This window comes from Moschus berezovskii, chromosome X, assembly GCF_049115385.1.
Source record: "Moschus berezovskii isolate FMDL1 chromosome X, NW_MosBer_1.0, whole genome shotgun sequence".
In the NCBI taxonomy this organism is placed as follows: Eukaryota; Metazoa; Chordata; class Mammalia; order Artiodactyla; family Moschidae; genus Moschus; species Moschus berezovskii.
Window position 1 is genome coordinate 17,853,262 of NC_142488.1, and position 12,829 is coordinate 17,866,090.

Sequence of the window (12,829 nt, forward strand, 5' to 3'; positions counted from 1 at the left end):
AAGATCTCTGAGGGGTTCCTTGGAGAACAGTCTGGTTTTTATCGTTGCATATCCTGGATAATATTTTGTATTTCTGTTAAATGCTCCATTGTATCTACTTGCCATGGATGGAATGTATCCTGTGCATGACTTTACTCCCACTTTATAATTTTGTTCATAATGTAAAAGTAACTGAAATAATTTGTCTAAGTTAAGATTCTGTGAAATAAAAGTCTGAATATAGATAAAGATGGAAATATATGAAATATTTGCACACACTTTTAGATGTATAAATATTATAACAGACTTTAGAAAACTATTTGAAAAGTTTTGTTACTGCTAGCATTTTGAGAAAATACAGAAGAGAAATAAGCATACCTCCCTAGGAGTGAGAGAGTGAGCATGTGTGTGTGTGTTTCAGAATATATCCTTTTCAACAATGGAATTTATATATATGACTTGCAGTGGCAAATAGCATTGCCATAGATGAGAAATGGCCTCCAGAACCAATCTTCCTAGGTTTAAAATTTTAGCCTTATTACTTCTTAGTTGTATGATCTTGGGGCAAATTATGGCACCTCCTAAAATTCAGTCCATATTCATCTATACAATGAACATGATGGTAAGATTTTCTTCAGAGAATCTTGATTTGCCATGTCCCAGAGCCTTATGGGAGTCGGGAGTTTTTAACCTCTCAGGACCTGAAGGGAGTTGTAGTCTTTTACTTCACGGAAGTTGACTTAGATTGGTGCACAGGCCAATCTTTTTTTGCCAACAATTAATGAGAATTCTAGTTGGGACTTCCCTGGTGGCTCAGAGGTTAAAGCATCTGCCTCCAATGTGGGAGACCCGGGTTTGATCCCTGGGTCGGGAAGATCCCCTGGAGAAGGAAACGGTAACCCACTCCAGTATTCTTGCCTGGAGAATCCCATGGACGGAGAAGCCTGGTAGGCTACAGTCCACGGGGTCGCAAAGAGTCGGACACGACTGAGCGACGGAACGGAACGGAATACATGGGAAACACAGGGCCTGGCTCAAAAGTTCTTAAGAATAGTAAAATAAAGCTGACTTTTTTAGTTATCATATCTGTCTATAAGGTGATGATATTTATGTTTACAGGATTTTGCTTCTGCTGAAGGATCACATCAGTGTGCATACCAAATACAGAGTGAAATATTTAAAAATACTTGTCAAGTTGTAATTTCTCCCAAGGAAGGGCTTCCTCAGAGAATAGAGAATGAATTGTAGAGTATAACCTTTGGAATGGTTTAATCTATGAATAGCAGAATAAAATAAAATCATTATTTTTTCCTGTTCTGTTTCATAATGCATGTTGGATATTTTAAACTAGAGCAAAACATTTAAAACGATGACCCCTGCTACTTCCTTATAACTGTATGATTGGTTTAGAGAATTTACTGTTCCGAAGCATAATTAAATCAAGTTATGTAACTGCATTTAAAATAAGTAAATTTATGATTGTTCATACCAATCAGTTACTTTGCCAACATCTTAAGAAGGGACAATTGATTCTGGGAATAAACCAATGACTCAGGAACTTTAGACAGTCAGTAGCAGAAGTGAGTTTTGATTACAAGTTTCTGTGTTCTGTATGGTTGTTCACTGATGGATGCATGGTTTTTATAGGGTGGAGGATCATGAGAATACAGGAAGAAGTATAAGCGCTAGAGGTATTTTTTTTTTTATTTGTTACTACTTTAAAAATTTATTTTTCATTCTCTTTATTTTTTTCAATTGTGGAAATTTATTCTGGAAAATGTTAAATGCCTTCATTTAGCTTGTTTACTCATGAAGATAGTAGTACAATTCAGGAACCTCTATCTTTCTGCATTCCAAAGTAATATAATTTCAATTTTGAGACAAAATTAAGGGTGAGGCGTGGAATGATCATTAGTGTTTACTTACATATTTTATGATATCTTTAGTTTGTTGTTTAAAATATGAGCTCTTAAGTAACTCCTCATTTAAACAAGTAAGAAATTGAAACAAGTAGCAGATTATGCCTGTCTTACTAACTACAGCTGGTGACATTCTCTTGCAGATGTTGTGGGGGCAATGGCTTGCTTATTTGAATAAATTGAATTTAAAACACAGTTCTTGGGAGTTTTCGCATCGTTTTTCTTTGTCTACATCTATGTTATATGTAACATCTCAAGGTGGTGGCATGAAGATACTTAAAAACAAAACCATAAACTTGTAAAAGTTCTGTAAATTAAGAAACTAAACATCAAAGATCATTAGCAAAGTCCAGGGAGATTGTTTGAAAGATACATGCTATCTGTTCTATTTTCTGAACCAGAATATGGCAAAGTATCCAAAAGGAATAGGAAAAGACTTGGATCATCATCAGCATCTATATTGCCAGATCTTTTCCGAGACAAAATGCCTCAAATACAGGACAAGAGGTAGAGATGGATTTGAAGCAGCATTTTGTATCCTAGGATGCACAGACCCCATGACAAGGTGTGGTGAAGGTGAATTAGTGGGAGTAGTATGTGCTAGGAAGTGTGGGCTCAGCAAACAGCTTATTCAGAGAACTTTGCCCAGGTGTCCCAGCCTCAGACCAGCCAACCCAACAAGAAGAATGTTTACTAAGAATCCAGGTTTCAAATTGGGCTTGGGTACATCAATCTGCCTTTGAAATGCAGGTTGCTAAAAAGTCCAACTACCTTTTTTGCTACCTGACACCAAGCCTGGTGGATCTCTTCCTGTCTTAGTGAGGATGAGTTATAAATGGGAGTGAGGGTGTGGCTTATGAAAAGTCATGAATAGATAAAATACTACTCTGAAGATTTAAGAGCAACACATAGTTCTAAAAATAATTTTTTTGGGTAACAAGCAGATGAAGTTGTCTCCTGAAGGAGAGCCAGGAGGATATGGCCTCTATAGTGGTAACAAGCTGAAATAAGGCAAAAATTGCAAAAGTTGGCTGAAGTAAGGAAAGATGATAAACCAAAAATGAAGCAAATAAAAGAACAAAACCGATATAGCAGTTTTGATTAATTCACTCATGAAATAATCATTCATGAAATATTATTGAAAACCTACTATGTGCCTCCCATTCTAGTCACTTATAATGCAATAGTGAATGAAACACATAAAGCAATTAGGAAAAGTTCAGCCTTAAAGTTACAAGGTTTCTAATGGAAACTTTAGACATATAGGAGTAGAAACAATATTTAAGGTTTCTAGAAGAAAACTGTTCTAAGTTCTTTTATTTCCAGGTAATATTAGTTCGGAAAGAAACCTCTGAATTCATTGGTACCTAAAGATTTTTTAATGATCTGATCGCCGAAGAATTGCTGCTTTTGAACTGTGGTGCTGAAGAAGACTCCTGAGAGTCCCTTGGACTGCAAGGAGATCCAACCAGTCCATTCTAGAGGAGATCAATCCTGGGTGTTCATTGGAAGGACTGATGCTAAAACTGAAACTCCAATACTTTGGCCACCTCATGCGACGAGTTGACTCACTTGAAAAGACTCTGATGCTGGGAGGGATTGGGGGCGGGAGGAGACGGGGACGACAGAGAATGAGATGGCTGGATGGCATCACCAACTTGATGGACATGAGTTTGAGTGAACTCCGGGAGTTGGTGATGGACAGGGAAGCATGGCGTGCTGTGATTCATGGGGTCGCAGAGTCGGACACGACTGAGCGACTGAACTGAACTGATTTAGTGTTGGCTGTGGTTGTAAATTGGGTTCTCATGCTGCTGAAAGGAACTGTAAAATAATATATTTTTGGATATATCAGTTCATACCCCTTGACCTAGATTATCAGTTACAGAATTTGCTTTATGGAAATGAAGATGCAGATGTTGAAGTGTGTTCATTGGTAAACTGGTTAAATAGCCATCTATTAAAAACAGTGGTTTTAAAAAGTATTTAATGACAGGTCAGAATATTCCGTGTACAATATCAAGTGAATTAAAAGCAACATACAACACAGTATATGTGTGCTCAGTTTCTTCCAATTTGAGAAAAATTTACTGGAAGAAAATATTATCAAGTATGATTAAGAAGGGTTATATAGTTTTTTATTTCTTTTTATACTCTTATATCCCTTTATATTCTTTAATATGAGTTCATATTAGTTGTATAAGTAGTATGAATAAAAATGTTAAATTTTTCCAGCATCTTCTCTTAATTGTGTGTGTTTTCCACCATACATGAAATTGACTTTATGTAGAAAACTTCCATTTGTTTGACTTCATTCTGTAAGTAAATACAAAACCCATATTGAGTGTGTGTGTGTGTGTGTGTGTGTGTTGAGGCAAAAGAGGACTTTCGTGGTATTGATGAAAGGATAAATAAAAGAATAAACATTTCATTTTATTTGACCCTCCCCGCTTCAGGCAACTGTTTTATACTGTAAATTCTATTTATGAGATTGTCAGGGGGAAAATCTGATGAGTTTCTTTCTTCAAGATGGTGGCAGTCATAAATTTAAATATGTAGTCCTATCAGTGGGCAGTTTTGAACTAAGTAGTACCTTTTATAAAATCAAACAAAGCTTTAACACTTAGGACGCAACAAAAAAATGTTCACTATAGGATGAAATGCTGCACTCAGTTGAAATATGGGCAGGTGGCCTCTCTTCCTGGACGCCATCCTACTGCCCCTTTCTTTGTGCTGTGAGCAGTTTTCTGGATAGGGTTTTGTGCTTCCCCTCAGGCTATAGGTGGGTTGCTAGCTGGAGCCATTTGAAAAGGAGCAGGGTAAGAAGATAATGTCGGTGTATTAAGCGAGAGCAGCATGCCTAGCAGAGCTACCTGGCACCTCTATTAATATTCTAGGTGATCATCCTCCACATCACTTTTGACTTTGCAGTTTTTCTTTCTCAATAATGAAACCATTACAGTATCAGAAAGTACCTGGATGGCTGAGTTTAAATCAGAAGGTTTGCCAATATACAAATATATTGTATCTGCAAAGCTCTCTGTACTCTACATTCTGTTTCTCTCATAAAAAAAAAACAAAAACATAATAACCTTAATAAGAATCTTTTATCCTCAGTAGCCTATAGCACTTTCAGATAATTTTCCCCCTGTAACACAAATGTGAAAGCTGGTATTTTCTACTATTTTCAACAGGCAGGTGAGAAAGAGTTTGATTTACAGACACGGTTATGACTCAGGGTTTGTCTTTCACCATAATGTTTGTTTTTCACCATGATGTTCACTTTTTAAAAATTTATTTTTTTCTCCCTACTTTTATGATTCCCTTTGCTTTTATAAGGAACCTAGCAGAAAAACATGTATTTTGGATAAGTTAATGATTTTGTACCCTGTTGATTATTGCCTCATATTGTGTCTGTTTTTGTTTTGATGCAGGGACAAAGTTTTATAAAAGGTTTGCTCTTAAAGATCTGAAAGTATCCCTACTTAGAGTAGAAAAGAGCAAGCCTGAATTATCCAGAAGACCTTTTTATATGACATGTTGGCTTTGAAGAATCTATATATTATTTTTCCAAAAGCTTTTTTATTCCTTTTATAGGCTAGAATATTAGACATGAATTATTTAGCATAGTTATACTTAATCCTTAGCATTTCCATTTCCTTTCTAGCCTTTATTTTCTTCTCTTCCAGCCAAAAAAGACCAAAAAAAAAAAAAAAAAAGAACTTGTGATGTTTCAGTTTAAAGTAGGGTTCTTCTCACCAACTACTACTGTTAATTCAGGAGGGCTAAATAAAGGCAGGGGGATGTTAATGATTGGTATTTGATGGCAAATATTTATCCACTTTGGATTTGAAATGGGTGTCAATGAGGAGGAGCTGGTGAATAACTAGATAGGTTAGGAAGATAGGTTTGTTAGGAAGAGATAAGTGAAAGGAGGAGACTTGGAAGAGGTATTCTGCTACCAGCAACTACCAAGTATTATAGAAGTTTTTTCTCTGATCTGAGAAACCCAATTAAATGTGTCCCTGGGTTTCAGAGGGCAATATAGATGCCTGTTGTCATCCATCCTGCTACTTTTGCATTGCCTCAATACATTGGCGCTGCTGGTTCATCCATGTTCTGTTGCCAGATCAGCCCTTGGTCCCCCAGCCTCTCCCCATTCTCCTTTTCCTTCCCTGACAATGCCTGCAGGTTAGTAAGAAAGACAATTTTGGAACAGAGAAATGAGGGACTGGGGACAAGGAGGATTTATTTTTTATTCTCTAAGTTCTTGCTACTCTGTTTCAGAATCTACCTCCAGACAGTTGGGATTCCCAGTTTGAAAAACACTAGAGAATGACTTTTCTTCTGCCTCTTTTCCTTTGCAGGAAACGCATGAAATTGTGGCAATCAAGAAATTCAAGGACAGTGAAGGTATATATATTTTTTTTCTTTCTGTATTTAGTTTTTGTGAATAGAATATGGAAGAGATGAAATCTAGCTGATTAGACTCTGTTCCTTAGATTTTAGAGTCTCAATCTCAGGAAGTATAATAAATATATCTTATTGATCATCATGCTTTGCTTTGAAACATCTAGTTCCTCTTGTGTGAATATTTTCAAATCTCATGATATCAGAAAATTCACTTTTTGTTTTAAAGAGACAGCATTGGAAATCTTGCTTCAAATGCTGAACAGAAGACATGCTATTTACACTGTTTTTACATACTAACAATTTAAAATGAGAAAACTTATTTGAAGTAAATACTTCCTGGGTTCATCCAAGTAGTGAGTGCTGTGTTAAAGGCTTTGGTATTGGTTACTGTGATCTCCGCTTCCTAGTTAGATAGAAATACAATGATGAGTAGTATGTAGACAGTACAGAGGGAATGGTTTGATATTTAGAATAACTCATTGGGAATAGAAAAGCTTTTCAAGAAGAAATACCATACTTGGAGGCTTTGGTCACACATACAGACCATTTCAAATGGAGTATTAAATTTGCCCTATACTGGGCAAGAAGGTTTAAAATAAAAGATTAACAATAACAACAACAAAATAGTGTACCCAGTGAAAGTAATGTACAGGAGAAAAAAATAAAGCATTTCATTAGGCCATTAGGTTTTAAATCCAGACTAGTATTGGCCATACAAATACAGCCAAGTAGTAAGGAAATGGCAACCCACTCCAGTGTTCTTGCCTGGAGAATCCCAGGGATGGGGGAGCCTGGTGGGCTTCCGTCTATGGGGTCACACAGAGTCGGACACGACTGAAGTGACTTAGCAGCAGCAGCAGTAAAACTGACTCCAAAGACAGACGTGGCCTCTAAGAAGATCCAGGTAGCATTTTTTTCAGTTTTTGTGGACAGAGACTCCAAGCAGAAATATTTTTTACATCCTAACACGGTATTCTCATACATAATATCATGCATATATAACTGAAGGAAAAGTTTCACAAGGTTATTTTACTAATGTGAAGTTCTTCATTTTCTGTTCTTTCTTGCTCATATAAATTCATATAAGTACCTATTTTGGCATCAAATATTTTTATTTCAGCCTGCCATTTGAAAACTACTGCTACAGGAGTGAGAGACCCCACCACAGCAAAAACCGATCATATCTAGCTGGAAGCATGACAGTAGCATTCATAGCCTACCTTCATCAGCACACAGCGACTGTGTACTGTCAGATACCAGCCTCTGTATTTGTGAACATTCACCACCCCTACCTTAGAGGCTTAGCAAACATTAAATAACAAATGGGCCTCACTAACAATTCCTAAAGGAGATCAATCCTGGGTGTTCATTGGAAGGACTGATGCTAAAGCTGAAACTGCAATACTTTGGCCACCTCATGTGACGAGTTGACTCCCTGGAAAAGACTCTGATGCTGGGAAAGGTTGGGGGCGGGAGGAGAAGGGGACGACAGAGAATGAGATGGCTGGATGGCATCACTGACTCTATGAACATGAGTTTGGGTGAACTCCGGGAGTTGGTGATGGACAGGGAGGCCTGGCGTGCTGTGATTCATGGGGTCGCGGAGAGTCGGACATGACTGAGCGACTGAACTGAACAATTCCTAGGGTAGAGAGAGTAGTATTTGATGGGACCCAGCTCTCATGTGCTGGTTATGTGGAGCACATGCACGTCAGCTGGGAATTTTAGCCTTGTCTTGGCAGCCTTAAAGAGTACTTTTAGCTTATTCTTTAAAAACAAAACCCAAAAAAGCCCTACTTCAAATGATATACCTGTAGTCTAATAGGAAGCAATAGCCCCAGGCCAACCCACTAGGAGACCATTGGAAGTGAGCTCTTTGAGCAGTGGCTTTGGGCTAACCACAGGTGGCCAGGAGAGTGGTTGCAACAGTAGATCAAAGCATAACCTTTGCCTGCATATAAGAACTTCTGACTGTGCATTCATCTTGTAAGGCACATTGTCAACCCTCAGTTACCACCAGAAATAATGTGTCATCAAAGTTTTGACAAGCAGTGCTATCTAGGCCACATATGTTTTAAAAAAAAAAAAATAGATACCCAATTCTTTACAACCTCTATCCTATAGAATACCAATTCTTAGCGTCAATTAAGTGATATATTTGACCCCACATTAGAGTACCTTCAGACTGGCAATCAGTAGTGTATCTGTTGAAATTCATTGAGCACTGGGGACTTCCTTGGCGGTCCAGTGGTTAAGACTCTGCACTTGCACTGCAGGGAACTTGGGTTTGATCCCTGGTCAGAGAACTAACAGCACCATGCTGGATGGTGTTGCCAAAAAAAAAAAAAAAATTTTCACTGAGTACAGAACCAGGTGCTATAAGAACAATGAAGGTAAATCAGGTCTGGATACTTTCATGAAGCTTCTGACCAATTAGAATTAAGACCTGTAAATAAAAAGCAGTAAAAGAGTAAAAAGCAGTCAGTGCCTGAATCACTTTGCATAATTTTGAGGTGAGAGAGATTGTTTCTAGTTGTGGCATCCCAGGACTGTATTGGTAGTCTAAACATTATGGGAAACATTTGATCAGTCCTTATTTCACTGAGCTGACAAAACACGAATCCACTCTGCCCTCGTCTCTGCGGGGCCATTATCAGTTACTGTACCTCAGAAGCGTGCAGCCCCATCACTCACTCACCTTGCACCTGGACACTTTGTAGACATGCCTGTACATACTTCTGGAGGGATACTTCCTAAATATTTCAGCGATAGAATCTGAAAACGTATCCAATTATTCCTAACTTCTCAGTTCCAGGCCTATCCTAGGCACATTTTCCTATTATTTCCAGTTCTCCCTGAAAGACCTAACACAATCTTTTCTGTCTCTACCCTTTTCCTTCTGCCAGAGTATTACCGTGCTTAATGGAAAGCAAGGGAACATGTGCAGTTAACACCCTTTTGGAGTGTGAAGTGTACATAAATAGTCTAGTGTTGGTGAGGATGTCCATTCAACCCCTATGTAAACCACTTAATTCTGTATCAGTTTATCATCTTAAATTTTAGTCAAGCTAATTATAATTAAAAATATCGTTTCATGATAATATTGCCCTTATTGTCATATAGCTCCCATGAGTTTCCTTTATTAGTTACCCTGAATATATTCTTTTGATATGATGATACTGACTTTTCTAAATCAAGTATTTAAAAATCTTTGTGAAGGTAATGAAATGATTCTGCGAAAACATTGTTAAACTGAAATGGGATCTGAACTTGGTTTGACCCACATTGAACCTAATCAAGTATTCTCATGCTGATGGTATCAAGGAATATTTTTTGAGTATATATTATCTTCTGTTAGCTTTAAAAGATTATGATAATGTCCTGTTTTCTCATTAAATTAATATGTATCCACAAATTTTACATAAACCATTTTTTGAGCATCATTTTAAGGTAAACTGCTGTTTAGTTCAAGAAGTCGTTATTATCCTAGATTATAATTTAAAAGGGAAACCAAAATTTTATAGTAAATAAAAAGTTAAATTGAGAGTTTTAAGTTGAAAAAAAAAGAAACTAAAATCATGAAAATAAATTTACTTTATCTTATAGTTAACACAATTTAGATTATAATAGCAACTATGTACTGTTTCTTAGAGAAAAGAATCAAGTGTTATCTTTTGGCGGGGTGGGGCAATTTTTACAGTAAAACTATAGGCTTGGTCAATGAATGACTTTCACAATAAAAAGGTCATTAAAAGCATACAAAATGTTTTGTCACTTCTTTTTCAGTATGTTCCTTTTTTTTTTTTTTCTTGTCTGCATCCTTGTCAGTTGTTTTTTTTTTCTTCTCTCCAGTTAACTGGTATAACTCCATCAGGTCATTTATCAGTGTCTTTGCTGTGATTCTCCCTGAAAAAGTTTGACACACTGGTGGGAATTAAAAATTCGTGTTAAAAGGAAGAAATGCTTGAGTGAAGACATTTTTATTTGAGATCCTTTCATTTGTTAATATTCTCTATTTTGATGACTTTTGTTTCTTTATTCATCATCATAAATGTAGAGTCTCAGATAATGAATTCTTGATGATACCCTGAATGATAGTATTATAAATTTGTCTATTAATATAAGTTTCCACAGAGAAACACTTATTAATACCTAACCAACCAGAAGTCTCCATTGAATTAATTCTGCTCAGTATGTATTTGTATTTTTCTGAGAAGAGAAAAATGATCAGAGACCAAAAAGATACTAGAGATTATTTAGTTAAAAGGTACTTTTCAGGCTATGTATAATGATAAATTGAGGCTAATCCTCCTACCCTTCCTATAATTCCAATCTTGTACATTGGGATTTGATGTTCAGATGATAATCTTCTATCACTTTTGGATCAGCATTCTCTTATGTGCCAGTGTCTGCTGCTGCTGCTGCTAAGTCACTTCAGTCGTGTCCGACTCTGTGCGACCCCATAGACGGAAGCCCACCAGGCTCCCCCATCCCTGGGATTCTCCAGGCAAGAACACTGGAGTGGGTTGCCATTTCCTTCTCCATTGTGTGAAAGTGGAAAGTGAAAAGTGAAAGTGAAGTCGCTCAGTCGTGTCCGACCCTTAGCGACCCCACGGACTGCAGCCCACCAGGCTCCTCCATCCAGTGTCTACCAGGCTCAATTCTTTAAATAATCCAAGAGCACTAATTTAGATAGCTTTGGATCAGCAAGAATTTAAAACACTGTTCAACCTTTAATTAAAGAAGTCCTGTGGTCTAAAATTTATTTTTGACAAACTTTTGAATAATCTGATATGATAGTACCTTTTGTTTATTCGAACTTTTCAGCCCTTCCTGAATGTATGGGTGATGGGGTGAGGAGAGATCCTTCTCACTTGTCCTTGGGCCTCCATACATGACAAGGAGACTGACTTTGAGGGAGTTGTGTAGTAGTCTATGGTTAAGATATGATTTAGGCTGTGTCTTTGCTTTTCTATCAAAATTGCTTGCATTTCATATCTTGCTCCTGTTTATGGTTTCTATAAATATTTTACCTTGGAATGGATATAGTTGTTCTTAATCATAAGAAAATGTTTAATTGATCATTCTTTCCTCCAGTTTATGTCGTCCTTATTTTTACTCAGACACTAGAAAGTTCTATTCTGATCTCAGAATCAAGGGAACTCTGGTCTCTTATTTTGTATACTTGTACAAAACAAGGGTTCATAATCTTTAAATTCAAGAATCTGATTTCTCTGTAAGAGAGACCTTGAGACAGACTTCCCAAGCCTTGGTTAAACAGATGAATCAGTTCACTAAGTTTGAGCTAGTCATGATTTCACCACACTTATTTTTAATGACCAAAATGGATCTCTTTCAAACTTCACAGATTCTTCTTGGATTTGGTGAACATTTTGCACCTTTCATGTTTTAATCCATTTCCATTGTGCTTTATCTGGCCTTCATCTCTGAAGATTTAAGAGTTCTCATCATTTTTGGTATATATGACAGCAGCACTACCATTCAAACCCCCCTGGCCGTTTTTCTTGCCTCCTGTTGATGTTCCTTCTTAAGTCAGGGCATCCAGACTCAAAAATGGCACCGTTATGGTTTTGTACAATGATGGCTTGACTTTTCCCCACAGAGTACCTGTTTAAAGTCCATTTTGGGGTGCCTCTTTGGCTATACAGAAGTGTCAACTTTGTGATTTCATAAAGTAGGTTATAGTTATTTCTGGACTTCTTTTCCAAGCCCACAGTTCTTTAAAAATAGAGTTACAGAAGAGTTTCTGCTCCTCTTTAGATTTTTCTCTTTTCATCATTTATCTTTGCATTTCTTTTGCTCCTGTGATCTTTCTTCTTAAAAATTGTTTTCTTTTACTTTGTATCTCCCTCCTTGATTTTTATGTGTGTTAACTTTCAGCCTTGCTGGCAAGTTTAGAAATAGGTTAGTTAGTTAGTTAGTTAGTTTGTTTGTTTTTAATGTCCTTTATCTGACCCTACTATTTAGTGATCACTCAGTAGAATTTACAGAACTTTGTCAGAAGCACTACCTGTACTAAGCTAAACACCCTCCTTGGTAATTGATGACCAGGTCTATAAGCATGCATATAAGCAGGACTCACATGGTAGGACCTTCAGCAGCATCTAGTCGAATGCTAACACTAGTTTACAGCTGAGGAACCACAGCTACTCTTTGATTAACTGAGACTAAGACACAGACCCCAGGATCTTCATTGAGCTTTTCTTCCACTGACACTGTGCTGCTTTGCCATGTAGTGAAGCAGAAACAGTCTAGGCCTGAATTTGGGTGTTCTGACTCACTCTCCAAAGCTCACCCACTGCCTTTACACCATGTCACCTCTGTCCCTGTGTTATACGTAGTGTGATATTCCCTTCACTTTCTCTGAGAAAGTTATTCTTTCTAGACTTGATTTCTTCATTTGTGAACTGGAGTAGCCTATTCTAAATAAAGGGCTTCCCTGGTAGCTCAGATGGTAAAGAATCTGCCTGCAATGCAGGAGACCCGGGTTGGATCCC

The 12,829-nt window shown here is 37.2% G+C and overlaps 1 protein-coding gene across 3 annotated transcripts in view; it reads left to right on the top strand.

The window, feature by feature from the left end:
- Positions 1–12,829, top strand: part of CDKL5 (cyclin dependent kinase like 5) — a 181,999-nt gene that overhangs the window by 109,133 nt on the left and 60,037 nt on the right. For all 3 annotated transcript variants that reach the window (XM_055437908.2, XM_088833609.1, XM_055437909.2), the window contains one exon: positions 6,266–6,311. In XM_055437908.2, the coding sequence (XP_055293883.2) occupies positions 6,266–6,311 (46 nt within the window). The remainder of the gene's footprint in view (positions 1–6,265; positions 6,312–12,829) is intronic.